This window comes from Colobus angolensis, unplaced genomic scaffold (genome assembly GCF_000951035.1).
Source record: "Colobus angolensis palliatus isolate OR3802 unplaced genomic scaffold, Cang.pa_1.0 Scaffold87, whole genome shotgun sequence".
Classification (NCBI taxonomy): domain Eukaryota; kingdom Metazoa; phylum Chordata; class Mammalia; order Primates; family Cercopithecidae; genus Colobus; species Colobus angolensis.
In genome coordinates, this window is record NW_012122598.1 from 2745757 (window position 1) to 2757075 (window position 11319).

The 11319-nt window shown below is 53.1% G+C and overlaps 1 protein-coding gene across 1 annotated transcript; it reads left to right on the forward strand.

The window, feature by feature from the left end:
- Positions 1-1616: 1616 nt before the first annotated feature.
- KRT71 (keratin 71, type II) lies at positions 1617-10801 on the forward strand. Its single transcript, XM_011930595.1, has 9 exons — positions 1617-2126; positions 4525-4739; positions 5417-5477; positions 5957-6052; positions 6437-6601; positions 6771-6896; positions 8240-8460; positions 9139-9173; positions 9992-10801. Exons 1-9 carry the CDS (start codon positions 1680-1682, stop codon positions 10201-10203), a joined length of 1578 nt encoding a protein of 525 aa, XP_011785985.1. The 5' UTR covers positions 1617-1679; the 3' UTR covers positions 10204-10801.
- Positions 10802-11319: the final 518 nt, after the last annotated feature.

An 11319-nucleotide genomic window follows, 5' to 3' on the forward strand; every position in this document is an offset into this window, starting at 1 on the left:
GGTGAGGAGAGCTCAGACCTGGCCAGTGTGGGTGCAGGAAGACCTCCTGGAGGACAGCAGGATAGGGAAGTGACAGAACAAGAGATGGCGAATGGCTGAGAGGGAAGAACGGAGGGAAGATGGATGGGAGGGATGAGGAGGGATGGAGAGGGATGAGGAGGGAAGGTGAGAAAGACAGAAGGGAAGGATAGAAAACTTCTGGTGGTTTTAGTAAGAATGAAGAAGACAAAATGGCAGGGGCAAGAGTAGAGGAAGGAATGCAGGGAGTGGGAGGGACTGGAGTCCAGGCTCTTCCCCTAAACAATGTGAGAGAGAGCCCCAAACCAGCCTGTCTCCAGATTTTCTTCCCCCCCAGTGCCCCACCCAGCCAAGAGCTGCAGCTCACCCATGGGGCTCCAGCAGGGATCTCTGGGCAAGGGTGATCTTCAGGGACAGGGCTGCCTTGGGTTGAATAGGGCCACAGTGGCAATGGAGATCATGGGAGTAGCTGGGGCCCATCATGGGAGCCAGTGGCTAGGATGCAGGGCCTGCAGCATCTCTGTGCTGGCATCAAAGGACTGTTTGGAGTAGAATGACATCATGCTTACTGGGTCACCCCATTGGGTCTTTCTGGCCTGAGCCTGCCTGGAGGCTTGCACTCCTGTGGAGGGCTCAGCCAGCCTTGTTCTTGGCCCACTTGGGCCTGGAGAGATGCAATAGGAGTTAAGTTTCATGTTGATAACAGCTTCTTTATTTGAACTCTAATAGACGATGACTGTCCTCAAGTTGTTCCTAGTCTTATTAGCAGATACACATTGGAAGAGAGACAGAAATGATGAAACGGACCACCTGGGAATCTCCGTAACCCTCCAGGCCATGGGCCAGCCTCTCTCTTTGTCTTCTCTGTACCTCCTTCCAGTCGAGTCCCTGAATTTCTCAGCCACCTGCCCCAACTCCATCTTCCTTTTCTCCTCCTCATTTTCTCCAGTGTTTGAAGCCTCCAGCCTGCTTTATTATGGGTGTTTGAGAGGGGTGAAGTGAGGATAGTGCCCATGGCTGGCTCTGGCCTGGGCTGCTCCTGTCCCATGCTAGGGAGAGTGTCACTCCACCTCCTAGTACCCCGTAAGTGAGAGCAGCTGTCCTCTATGGGTTATATTTCCAGGAGGCCTGGGGAGAGGTGATGCCTGAATGATCAGTCCCTTTCCAGGAAGGAGGAGAACAGCAGTTGGAGGCCCTGGTACTACACCCAGTGTCCTGAACTGTCCAGGAAAGCCCATCCTGTCTTCATCTGCTGTATCCCCAGGAGGAAACCAACAACCCAGAGAAGATTAATCAGGATAGGGATGGCGCAGTGCCAGTGACATCCCCCTGGAGAGGCTGGGGCCTGGGGCAAATTACTCTATAACAGCAGGTTAATTAGATAAGACCCAAATTACATGAGCAAAGCTTGCAAGCCCAGCAATTTGAAGGTTAAATGTTGTTTCAGAGGTGGGGAGGGCTTGATCTCTAGCTCAGCATAGAGAAAATGACTTCTTGCTCCCAGGCAAGCCAAACCCACGAATTAAGCTCTTGACTGCCCATCCACAAGCCCCAGTGCCAAGCACATATAAAGGCATTTGCCAGTCCTCACTACAACTAGCGAACCTTTTGGGATTTTGCCTTCCTCCCTCCTGCATCTGAGCTTTGTCTCCAACAGCAACATGAGCCGCCAATTCACCTGCAAGTCAGGAGCTGCCGCCAAGGGGGGCTTCAGTGGTTGCTCGGCTGTGCTCTCGGGGGGCAGCTCATCCTCCTTCCGGGCAGGGAGCAAAGGGCTCAGTGGGGGCTTTGGCAGTCGGAGCCTCTACAACCTGGGGGGAGCCCGGAGCATCTCCCTCAATGTGGCCAGTGGCAGCGGGAAGAGTGGAGGCTATGGATTTGGCCGGGGCCGGGCCAGCGGCTTTGCTGGCAGCATGTTTGGCAGTGTGGCCCTGGGGCCTGTGTGCCCAACTGTATGCCCACCTGGAGGCATCCACCAGGTTACCGTCAATGAGAGCCTCCTGGCCCCCCTCAACGTGGAGCTGGACCCCGAGATCCAGAAAGTGCGTGCCCAGGAGCGAGAGCAGATCAAGGCTCTGAATAACAAGTTCGCCTCCTTCATTGACAAGGTGGGTCTTCCAGGACCTGGGGAACCTGTGAACAGCCTTCCTCTTCTCTTCTTGGAACATAAGGTTTTGTTACAGAAGGAGAGATTGAGGTTAAATGTGAGGAGGCCTTTACTGTGGACAAGGTAGGCACAACCCATCAACAGGGTGACCAGTATAAGGTTCTCTGTGTTGTCTTTCCAGAGAGAAAACAGAGGCAGGTCAATTTCTACTGGCAGAGGCTTCTCAGGGCTCCCAGCAAGAGATGTGGTCCTTCCTCTTGAGGGCTAGCTTGGTGCCATTGCTGGGCCTGCAGGCCGTGTGCAGAAAAGGCCTGTGAGAGACAGTCTCACCCAGAGTAAGCAGGGAAGCTTGTCCTCCCCTGGCATGCTGTCCTGCCCACTAGTCACTTGCCCAGCGGATCAGGAGCAGCAGGAATGGGCCACTTCAAGCCCTCTGATTCATGGATGTCTGCTGTGGGCATTTGTTCCAGTCAGTTGAAGACTTCTCTTGAGAGGCAGAAGAGGGCACTGGGGAAGGGGACTCCACAGTGCTCTCGCATCACTGCTGGCCAGTTGTGTGGCTCTGGGAAGGTTATTTGCCTGTCTGTGTCTCCATCTCCTCATCTCTAAAATGGGGATAATAACCCCTGTCTTGGGGTTGTTGTCAGGCTTGTAAAAGAAAATGCAGGTGAAGATCTTGTCACAATCCTGACACACACTAAGTACTACAAAAATGGTTGTGATTGTGACTCTCATTTCTTATCTCCAGAAGGTGGGGGAGGGATGCTTTGGGGAGGAATCAAAGGTGTCTAGAGACCTGAAGAGATAACACAGTCCAGATACGCCCCCGACTTCTGGCAGAGAATAAATAATTATCCTTATTGTATGAGTCACTGAAGACATGTAGGTAAATGGCATTCCCAAGGTCATTTGGGGAAAGGGAAGGGTGAGGCTGGACCCTCAACCTTTTGCCTCCAGACCCAGAGGAGGAGACTGGAGGGGTGTGTTGGCTCTGTGACAGTCAGGCACTAAGGACTGATCAACCCGGGACAAAGCCTGTGGGTGAGACGGTCATGTGGCCATCAGAGCTTAGCTAGCTCCTGCAGCTCAGACTTCCTGCCTGGAGGAGTCCCTGCTGCCCTCGGCTCAGCCTCAGGGGCTAGGACTGGCTCTGTGGCTTCTTATTCTTCTAAGCCTTTTCATATCTGGAAGATCAAAGTGTTCTGAGTTGGGGTCTGGGGGATGGGAGTGGACTGATTCTTGGCTCAGGTGGTCAAAACCTTGAGGGATAAAGTCTGGAGACATGGGAAGAAAGATGAACATGAGGACAGTCACATCTTGTTTATAAAGATGGTCTGCCCAGAGGGAGGGGAAGGAGGCTGAAAGGCTTGGACAGTTCCCAGATAATTTCAGTCTCCAGAGCTCAGTCCCTTAACCTCAGGCAGCCAGAGAAGACGGGTAAATCCTTTTGGCATCCAGATGTGTTCAGTAGTGCAGGTGTGTTTTGTGGTGTCTCAGATGCAGGGTTTACTCTGTGGTTAATGCTCAGCTTTGTAGATCACATGAAAATTCAGGACTGATTAAACCAGACCAAATGCTGGATGATGGGCTAGAGACAAATTTTCAGGGAATAATTCCATCTCAACACTGATTCTTAGATAGTTTTCCCATGTCTTGTGTTTCTGATTTGGAGGAAGACAACCTTATTCGAGCAGTAGCTGTGCTCATGTAGATTAAGGGAAGTCACATTTTAAAAAACTGTGCTCCCCATCCCCAAAAACCAAACAAGAGGTGTGTATGGACCACTCCTTCTGGTCGGTTTCCTGGCTCAGAGAGGGGCTGCAATGGGATCAGGAGCTCCATCTGTCCATCGTGTTCCATGTGCCATGCTCGTTGTAGAGATCATTCTGGGGAGCAGGACCAACGAGGGAGAGGAGAGGCTATAAGCAAAGATGAAGCTGGTGCCTGCTCCAGGCATTTAAAATCCCTAGAAGCCCTTGGCCGAAGCCTTAGTGAGCTCTGATATGCCCTGAAATGAAGAGCAGACTTTGTTCTTCAGGATGGTCAACCTGTCCAGAATGATGGACCCATCCTGGCTTCTCTGCTGGTATTTTCAATCACAGCCATGCCCTGAGTTGGTGCGGCCATGGTGGGCGCTGGGTGATTGGATGCACAGGTTACAGGGACACGTGTCTAGGTTCAGTTCCGGGCTCCACTGCTTCTTAAACTGTTGGGCCTTGGAAAGAAGCTAAGTTGCTTTGCATCTCAGTTTTTTCTCCGCGGCAGAGAGTAATGATTTGTCCACGTCCTTCAGCTCTAGTGAGGAGAAAATGCAGATAGAGGCTTTGCACAATGCCCTGTGAGAGACATGTGTGACTATTACCACAGGAGTTCAGCAGTTTCCGGGATTTGGGTTCCAGGTCCGGTTCCTGGAGCAGCAGAACCAGGTGCTGGAGACTAAGTGGGAGCTGCTGCAGCAGCTGGACCTGAACAACTGCAAGAACAACCTAGAGCCCATTCTCGAGGGCTACATCAGCAATCTGCGGAAGCAACTGGAGACACTGTCCGGGGACAGGGTGAGGCTGGACTCAGAGCTGAGGAATGTGCGGGACGTAGTGGAGGACTACAAGAAGAGGTGAGCAGGGGGAGACCCCCTGTAACTGGACAACTGCTGCTGTCCCTCTGAGGGACCCCTGGCAGTCACCCCAGCTTAAACATTTTGGAGGTCAGTGGGGGGCATTGTTCTTGGTCATACCAAGCAGAATCACCCCAACAAAACGCTGGCACTTGCTCTCTGCTCCTCCAGCCTCTGGCCTGACTCTTAGGACAAATGCCCAGTGAGCTGGGTAGTGGGCAGAGGGTTATCTCTGGCTCTGGGTTTAGGGACTGTTTGGGGAAACCATTCACGTTCTCCTCCCATGTAAGAAGAGGGTTAAGTACATCTGGTTCCAAGACTGCTCTCAGGGGTAACTGAGAAAATGCAGGTTGAAGCACTTTGTCCTTTGCAAAATTGTACTCAAATTTGAGGAGGGCAGTTCACATCTTGCTTCCTCTGAAAGTTCCACAGGGCATTCGCTCCATGTGCTCCTTCCTCATTTGCCAAGTTGGATCTTCAACAGTCTCATTCTTCCAAACTGGTTAGCATGTTCCCTCCTCCAGGAAGCCTTTCCCAATTCACCCCTGCCCAGTACTCTGCAGTCCCCAGCACCTGTATCTTCTGATGGATATGCTGCTCCTTGCTCAAACTCTGCCCTGTGCAAGCAAGGGCTTTCAGTGAGAGATATTAACCAATGGGCCCTCACATTCCCACAGGTATGAGGAGGAAATCAACAAGCGGACAGCAGCAGAGAACGAGTTTGTGCTGCTCAAGAAGGTGAGAGGAAGGCAGGCCCTGAATCCTGGGGGCTGGCCTGGGACCTGGAGGAATGGAGCCAGCTAAGGTGCTCTGTTAGTCCCCCTTGAGGTAAACTGATTCAGGAAGAGTGAGGTGAAGGCAGAGAAAAGCTTGATGAAAGACTATCCAGAAAAAAGAATGAAAAGACAGGGAGAGTGCCGGTGAGAGGACGCCTGACTGCATGTCCAACGGGGCTGTGGTTCAAACACGGAGAAGAATACAGAGGACAAGACTCAGGGGCTCCCCTGCAGCCCTGGAACCCGGCTCAGACTCCACAGGCACTTCAGATTCCCAGAGTAGGGTGGGGTGGGGCTGGGCCTTTGCTCCTTTATCTCCTTTCGCAAGGCAAGGTGAAGAGAAGAGAGTGACTCCTTCCTCACGCAGGGAGCCAGGCAGGGGTGGCTGCTGCCTTCTTGGCTGTACCGGCAGTGACAGGGGATGGTGGGGGCATCTTTCAGGATGTGGATGCGGCTTACGCCAATAAGGTGGAGCTGCAGGCCAAGGTGGAATCCATGGACCAGGAGATCAAGTTCTTCAGGTGTCTCTTTGAAGCCGTAAGTCTGTCTGTCCACTCAGTTCATCTGGGGAAGGCTGGTGGGTTAAACTCTATTCTAGGGGCTGCGGGAGACATGGAGGCCCCAGCCCTCAGTGAGACCCCTCAGTTAGCCATCCATCTCCTGCATCAGCCTTGCAAGTCTCCTCAGTCTCCACCCTCTGAGCAGGAAGGGAATGGGCCAGGCCCTTGCTACATAGCAGTGGGAATCTGTCTGGGTCCAGCAGGGAACTTACTTTGCTGCAAAGCAAACAACCCTGGAAGGCAACAGCCCTGGGTTCCAGCCTCCAAGATGGCATCATCAGAATTTGCTCATCTTGTGTGGGGGAGGTGGTTGGCCTCTGACAGTGGTTGAGCTGAGAGACCATCCCTATGTCCCCTGCAGGAAATCACCCAGATCCAGTCCCACATCAGTGACATGTCCGTCATCCTGTCCATGGACAACAACCGGAACCTGGACCTGGACAGCATCATCGACGAGGTGCGCGCCCAGTATGAGGAGATCGCCTTGAAGAGCAAGGCCGAGGCTGAGGCCCTGTACCAGACCAAGGTGAGCTGGGCCGAGGCGGGGCCAGGGAGGGTGATGCCAGCGGGCAGCAGACGGGGACAGATCATGCCCAGAATAGAGGCAGTGTCCCGGTAAGTGTCTGTTGTGTTCTGACCCCGAGATACATGCACTCCCACGACACGTTCATGATTCTGCACTTTGGGGTCCCCAGTTCCAGGAGCTGCAGCTGGCAGCTGGCCGGCATGGGGATGACCTCAAAAACACCAAGAATGAAATCTCGGAGCTCACTCGGCTCATCCAGAGAATCCGCTCAGAGATCGAGAACGTGAAGAAGCAGGTGAGAGCACCTTGGCCTTGGCCTGTGGTCAAGGGCAGGGAAGCATGAGTGGAGGGGAGATGAGCTGCTGAGAACATCGGCTTCCCAGATCACTGCCTAGGAGAAGAGAGGAGGCAAGTGAGGTCGCTGCCTCAAACACCTGGAGCAGGACGTCCCTGGGGGCTACTGATCTCTGGCTCACTCCAAGGACCTCGGCCTCGAAGCCCCTCCTTAGGAAGCCTCCTCGGCACTGGGCTAGGACCTCCCCTCAGCGATGTGCCTTCCTTGCACCTGTGCTTCCCTGTACTTGTCACACTTCCTGTTATTACTGACACTGCCACTAGACTGAAAGGGGGCAGGGAGCTGGCCGCTTTGTGCCCTGTTTCCCCAGCATCTAGCACAGTGCCTGGCACATAGTCACAGCTTGATAAACATCTGTGGAGTTAATGACTGAGATGGAGAAGTGGGCTCAGGGAGCACCCATTAAGGTGACTTGTTAAGGACTGGCTAGGGACTGCTCCCAGGAATATAGGATATAGCCTCGGCTTGTAGGTGAGGCACAAGATGTACATATATGATAACAATGGCAGCGGCACCTATTCTTGGATCACACTTCATCCTTACCAAGACCCTGAGAGGCAACAGTTGCCCTCGCTGTTGTTACAGATGAGGAAACTGAGGCTCAGAGAGGATAAAGGGGTTACACAGCTGGTAAGTGGCAGAGCTGTGATCTGAATCAAGGTCTCCTGACTCCTAGTCCAGTGCTCCTTCTATTCTCTTGTGGGCTTTAACACTTAGTTGCTTCGTGACCTTGGACAGGTTACTTCTGCTCACGTCACAAGGTGTTGCAAGGACTAAATGAGCTAACTTATGTCAATGGTATGTACAGTATTGAGCATGGTGCTGGCATACACTAAGTGCTTGGCAAATAATAGTTGCGCCTGAGGTATGCCCTTCCTTGTCCCCCTCATCTGTGGTGCCATGCTCCTGGGCAGCTGCTGCCCTTGCGTCTGCCACAGTGTATTCAACCATCTCTCCTCCCAGACCTAAACAACTCAAGAGCATTACTGTCATTCATTTCGTGCCCTTGGTACAATATGGCTGAATAAATGTCTTTATGCTGAACTAAAGTGGCACTCAGGAGGGCAGGGCTGCATGATTTCCATCACCCACACATCCAACACAAGGAATGGGGCTAGAGCTAAGGAGGGACCCGCCAGCCCCAGAATGGGCTTTGGCTGCAAAAGAAGTATGGTGGTGTGTAGGGTGGAGACGGGCCTCTCTCTAAGGACCCAGAGGGATTTGGATATGGATAGCCGCAGTGGCTCCTCCCAGTTTTTCGACCTCACCAATTCCTTCCTTAGGCTTCCAACCTGGAGACGGCCATTGCTGATGCTGAGCAGCGGGGAGACAATGCCCTGAAGGATGCCCGGGCCAAGCTGGACGAGCTGGAGGGCGCCCTGCACCAGGCCAAGGAGGAGCTGGCGCGGATGCTGCGCGAGTACCAGGAGCTCATGAGCCTGAAGCTGGCCCTGGACATGGAGATCGCCACCTACCGCAAGCTGCTGGAGAGTGAGGAGTGCAGGTAGGTGGGGCGTGCCCAGGCAGGAGGACCTCAGGGGTTTGGGAAGACCCAAAGGAGAAACCCTAACACATCTCAATCCAGAAGACACGAGTTCTTAGGAAGTGGTGGGGTGATAAGGATAGAAATAACGATAGTAATTAATAATACTACCATGAGTGGACATGAGTATCCACTCATAATAGACTGTGAGAGCTTGCTTAGGCACTGTGCTATGTGGTAAGCTATGCAGATTTGCTCATTCTTCCCGGGCATACTAGAAATATCCACCACCCTGCTCCCTGCAAAAACCCATTACTCTATTAAGCATTCTTGTTCTCTCTTCTTCATCTGTCCATGTGCAACATTGGCTTGTTGAGGGTGTGCTGGGGCCGCCACCCCAGCTTCCCCAGGGCTCTACAGGGATGGGCAGGCTGGTGTGTGGACCTGACATGTGGGAGGTAGATACACTGCCCCCATGTGTGCACCTCTTGTAAACTGTTGTCTAACTGTCTGGTTACCCCAAAGATTCGGGGGTAGTCTCCAAAACTTCTCAGGCTCTATTTATATCAAAGAAACTTTGGAATTTCAACAGGTGCCTGTTGGGTTCAACAACCCACATCAGGCTGGGGACGGCAGTAGCTTTGAAGAGACTGTGAGCTGAATGACTTCTCTCTCTTATTTTATTTCTCTCCTTAACAGGATGTCAGGAGAATTTCCCTCCCCTGTCAGCATCTGTAAGTATTTGTATGCTTTGACCTAAAACTGTAAAATCTGCAGACTGGAAAGGACCTTAGTGACACCCTGTGTGTGTAGATGAGGGATCTAAGAACCAGAAAGGGAAAAGTTTTGCCTGAGATCACAAAGCCAGATGGCAGAGCCATGGCCAGAATCGGCTTTGCTGACTCCCAGGCCAGGCCTCCTTCATTCTTATCCCTCCGACTTTCTGTTCCTAGGGGATGGCAGCAAGAGAAAGCTATTGTCATGGGAAAACAAGGGTCATGTGTCAGAAAAATGATGCACGGGTCTGTGTGAGGCTTAGGCGGTCAGGTTTGCAAACTGCAATCAGACCTGGGCTTGGGAAGTAGGGAGGGCTGAGGGAATGAGAGAATGAGGGATCTCAGAGGTCAAGCTGGCCATGTCAGATCACTGCATTGCTTAGCGGAGCTAAAAGAGTTAAACCAGAGCTTGGGAAAGATGCCTGCTGTGGGACAGCTAGCAGGAGGGAAAGATTGGAGGCTGGAAAGTTTAGCAAAAAGGCTAATAGAAAGGGCAGTGGATGGGTGTCCAGGAGGACAGATAGGGGTATTGGTACCTGGATCAAGGAGTTGGGCCACTGACATTAATGGGGCAAGACTCAGCCAGACTGGGTATAAGCTGAGCAAGCCAAGTTCAGAGCACAAGGGAATCTGTCTTTGGTACATTCTCCCCAGGGGGAGGGAGCGGTGTGCGCCTCCCCCCTCAATTCCTCCAAGAAGAGCCCTGTCTGCCCTGGGTAAAGGAGGCCTCCCCAGCTCTCTGCCTGAGTGGGTGTTGGCTTCGGCTCCTCCTGCAGCCATCATCAGCAGCACCAGTGGCGGCAGTGGCTATGGCTTCCGGCCCAGCACGGTCAGCGGCGGCTACGTGGCCAACAGCAGCAGCTGCATCTCTGGAGTGTGCAGCGTGAGAGGTGGGGAGGGCAGGAGCCGGGGCAGTGCCAGCGATTACAAAGACACCCTGGGGAAGGGTTCCAGCCTGAGTGCCCCTTCCAAGAAAGCCAGTCGGTAGAGAAGACTGCCCCGGGCCCTGCCTCATTCCATGACCTGGCTCTGGATCCCACACTGTACTTCCCACAGCCCACTCTCAGCTCCATCTCCACACTGCTGGTCCTGCTCCCATACACCTGGCACTGGCCTTGGCCACCCAATTCTCCAAGTCTGTGTCTTCCTGAGCCTGGGAAGGCCTGGATGACCAAACTTGGTGAAATTCCTCCTTGGCTGCGGTCCCCCGGCTACACCACCAGCCCAGGTCCTGGATCCCAGCTTTCCTCCTCTGCCCCGCCTCTGGCTCAGTTGCTAACTACTCTGCTGTGCTCCCTGGGTCTCTGCCCAAGGCCCTGCACACACTGAGGCCTAGCATAGCTCCTGCCTATGCTAGGAGCTGGCTCTATGTTCAAGAAAAGGAGGACTGAAAGACAAACAATCAAGAGTGGCCCAGTCCCCACCCCTACATCTAGCTCAGTCTCAGATCTGAGTGGGACCAAGTGCAATTCAAGGCCTTTTTCTCCACTCACCTGCACCCAGAAGCAGAGAAGAGCAGGACTGTTCACTTTTCCTTTATACTTAACAGCCTTCCTCTGTTGCATCCTCAATAAACAGCACAATCTGATGGCTTGGTCTCTGAATATTCAAAGTACACCCATGCACCTCAATTCACTCACATGAGCGCACACCATGTACATTCATGAATGCACGAAGCACAGACACACACACACAAGTACATCACTGTGTACTGCCCATGCAGCCTGTACGTCTGTGTTAATTTTCAGGAGGCAAATGGGGTGTGGAGCAGGGTCTGGGAGGAGGGGCAGGGAGTGGGGAAAGGAGAAGTCCAGAAAGCGTGTACATGTATTGGCTGGAGGCTTCAGCAGATGGACATGCACAAACTGTGTCCAGTGACAGAAATGGTCGTGTTCCTGACATGACCTTGCCTCTTTCTGAGACTGCACCTTTCCTCATCGGAAGGTGGGCTTAGTGCACAGGTATTTGCATTTGTCCAGCCCTTTCCTCTCTGCTCAGAGGCCTGGCCTCCTGAGGGGGTCAGCAGGTAGGAGTCCCACACTCTGGGCCTCTCTGATGGAAAGATAAGTAACAAGTCTTAGAAGCTGGGGCTGGAGTAAGGAGG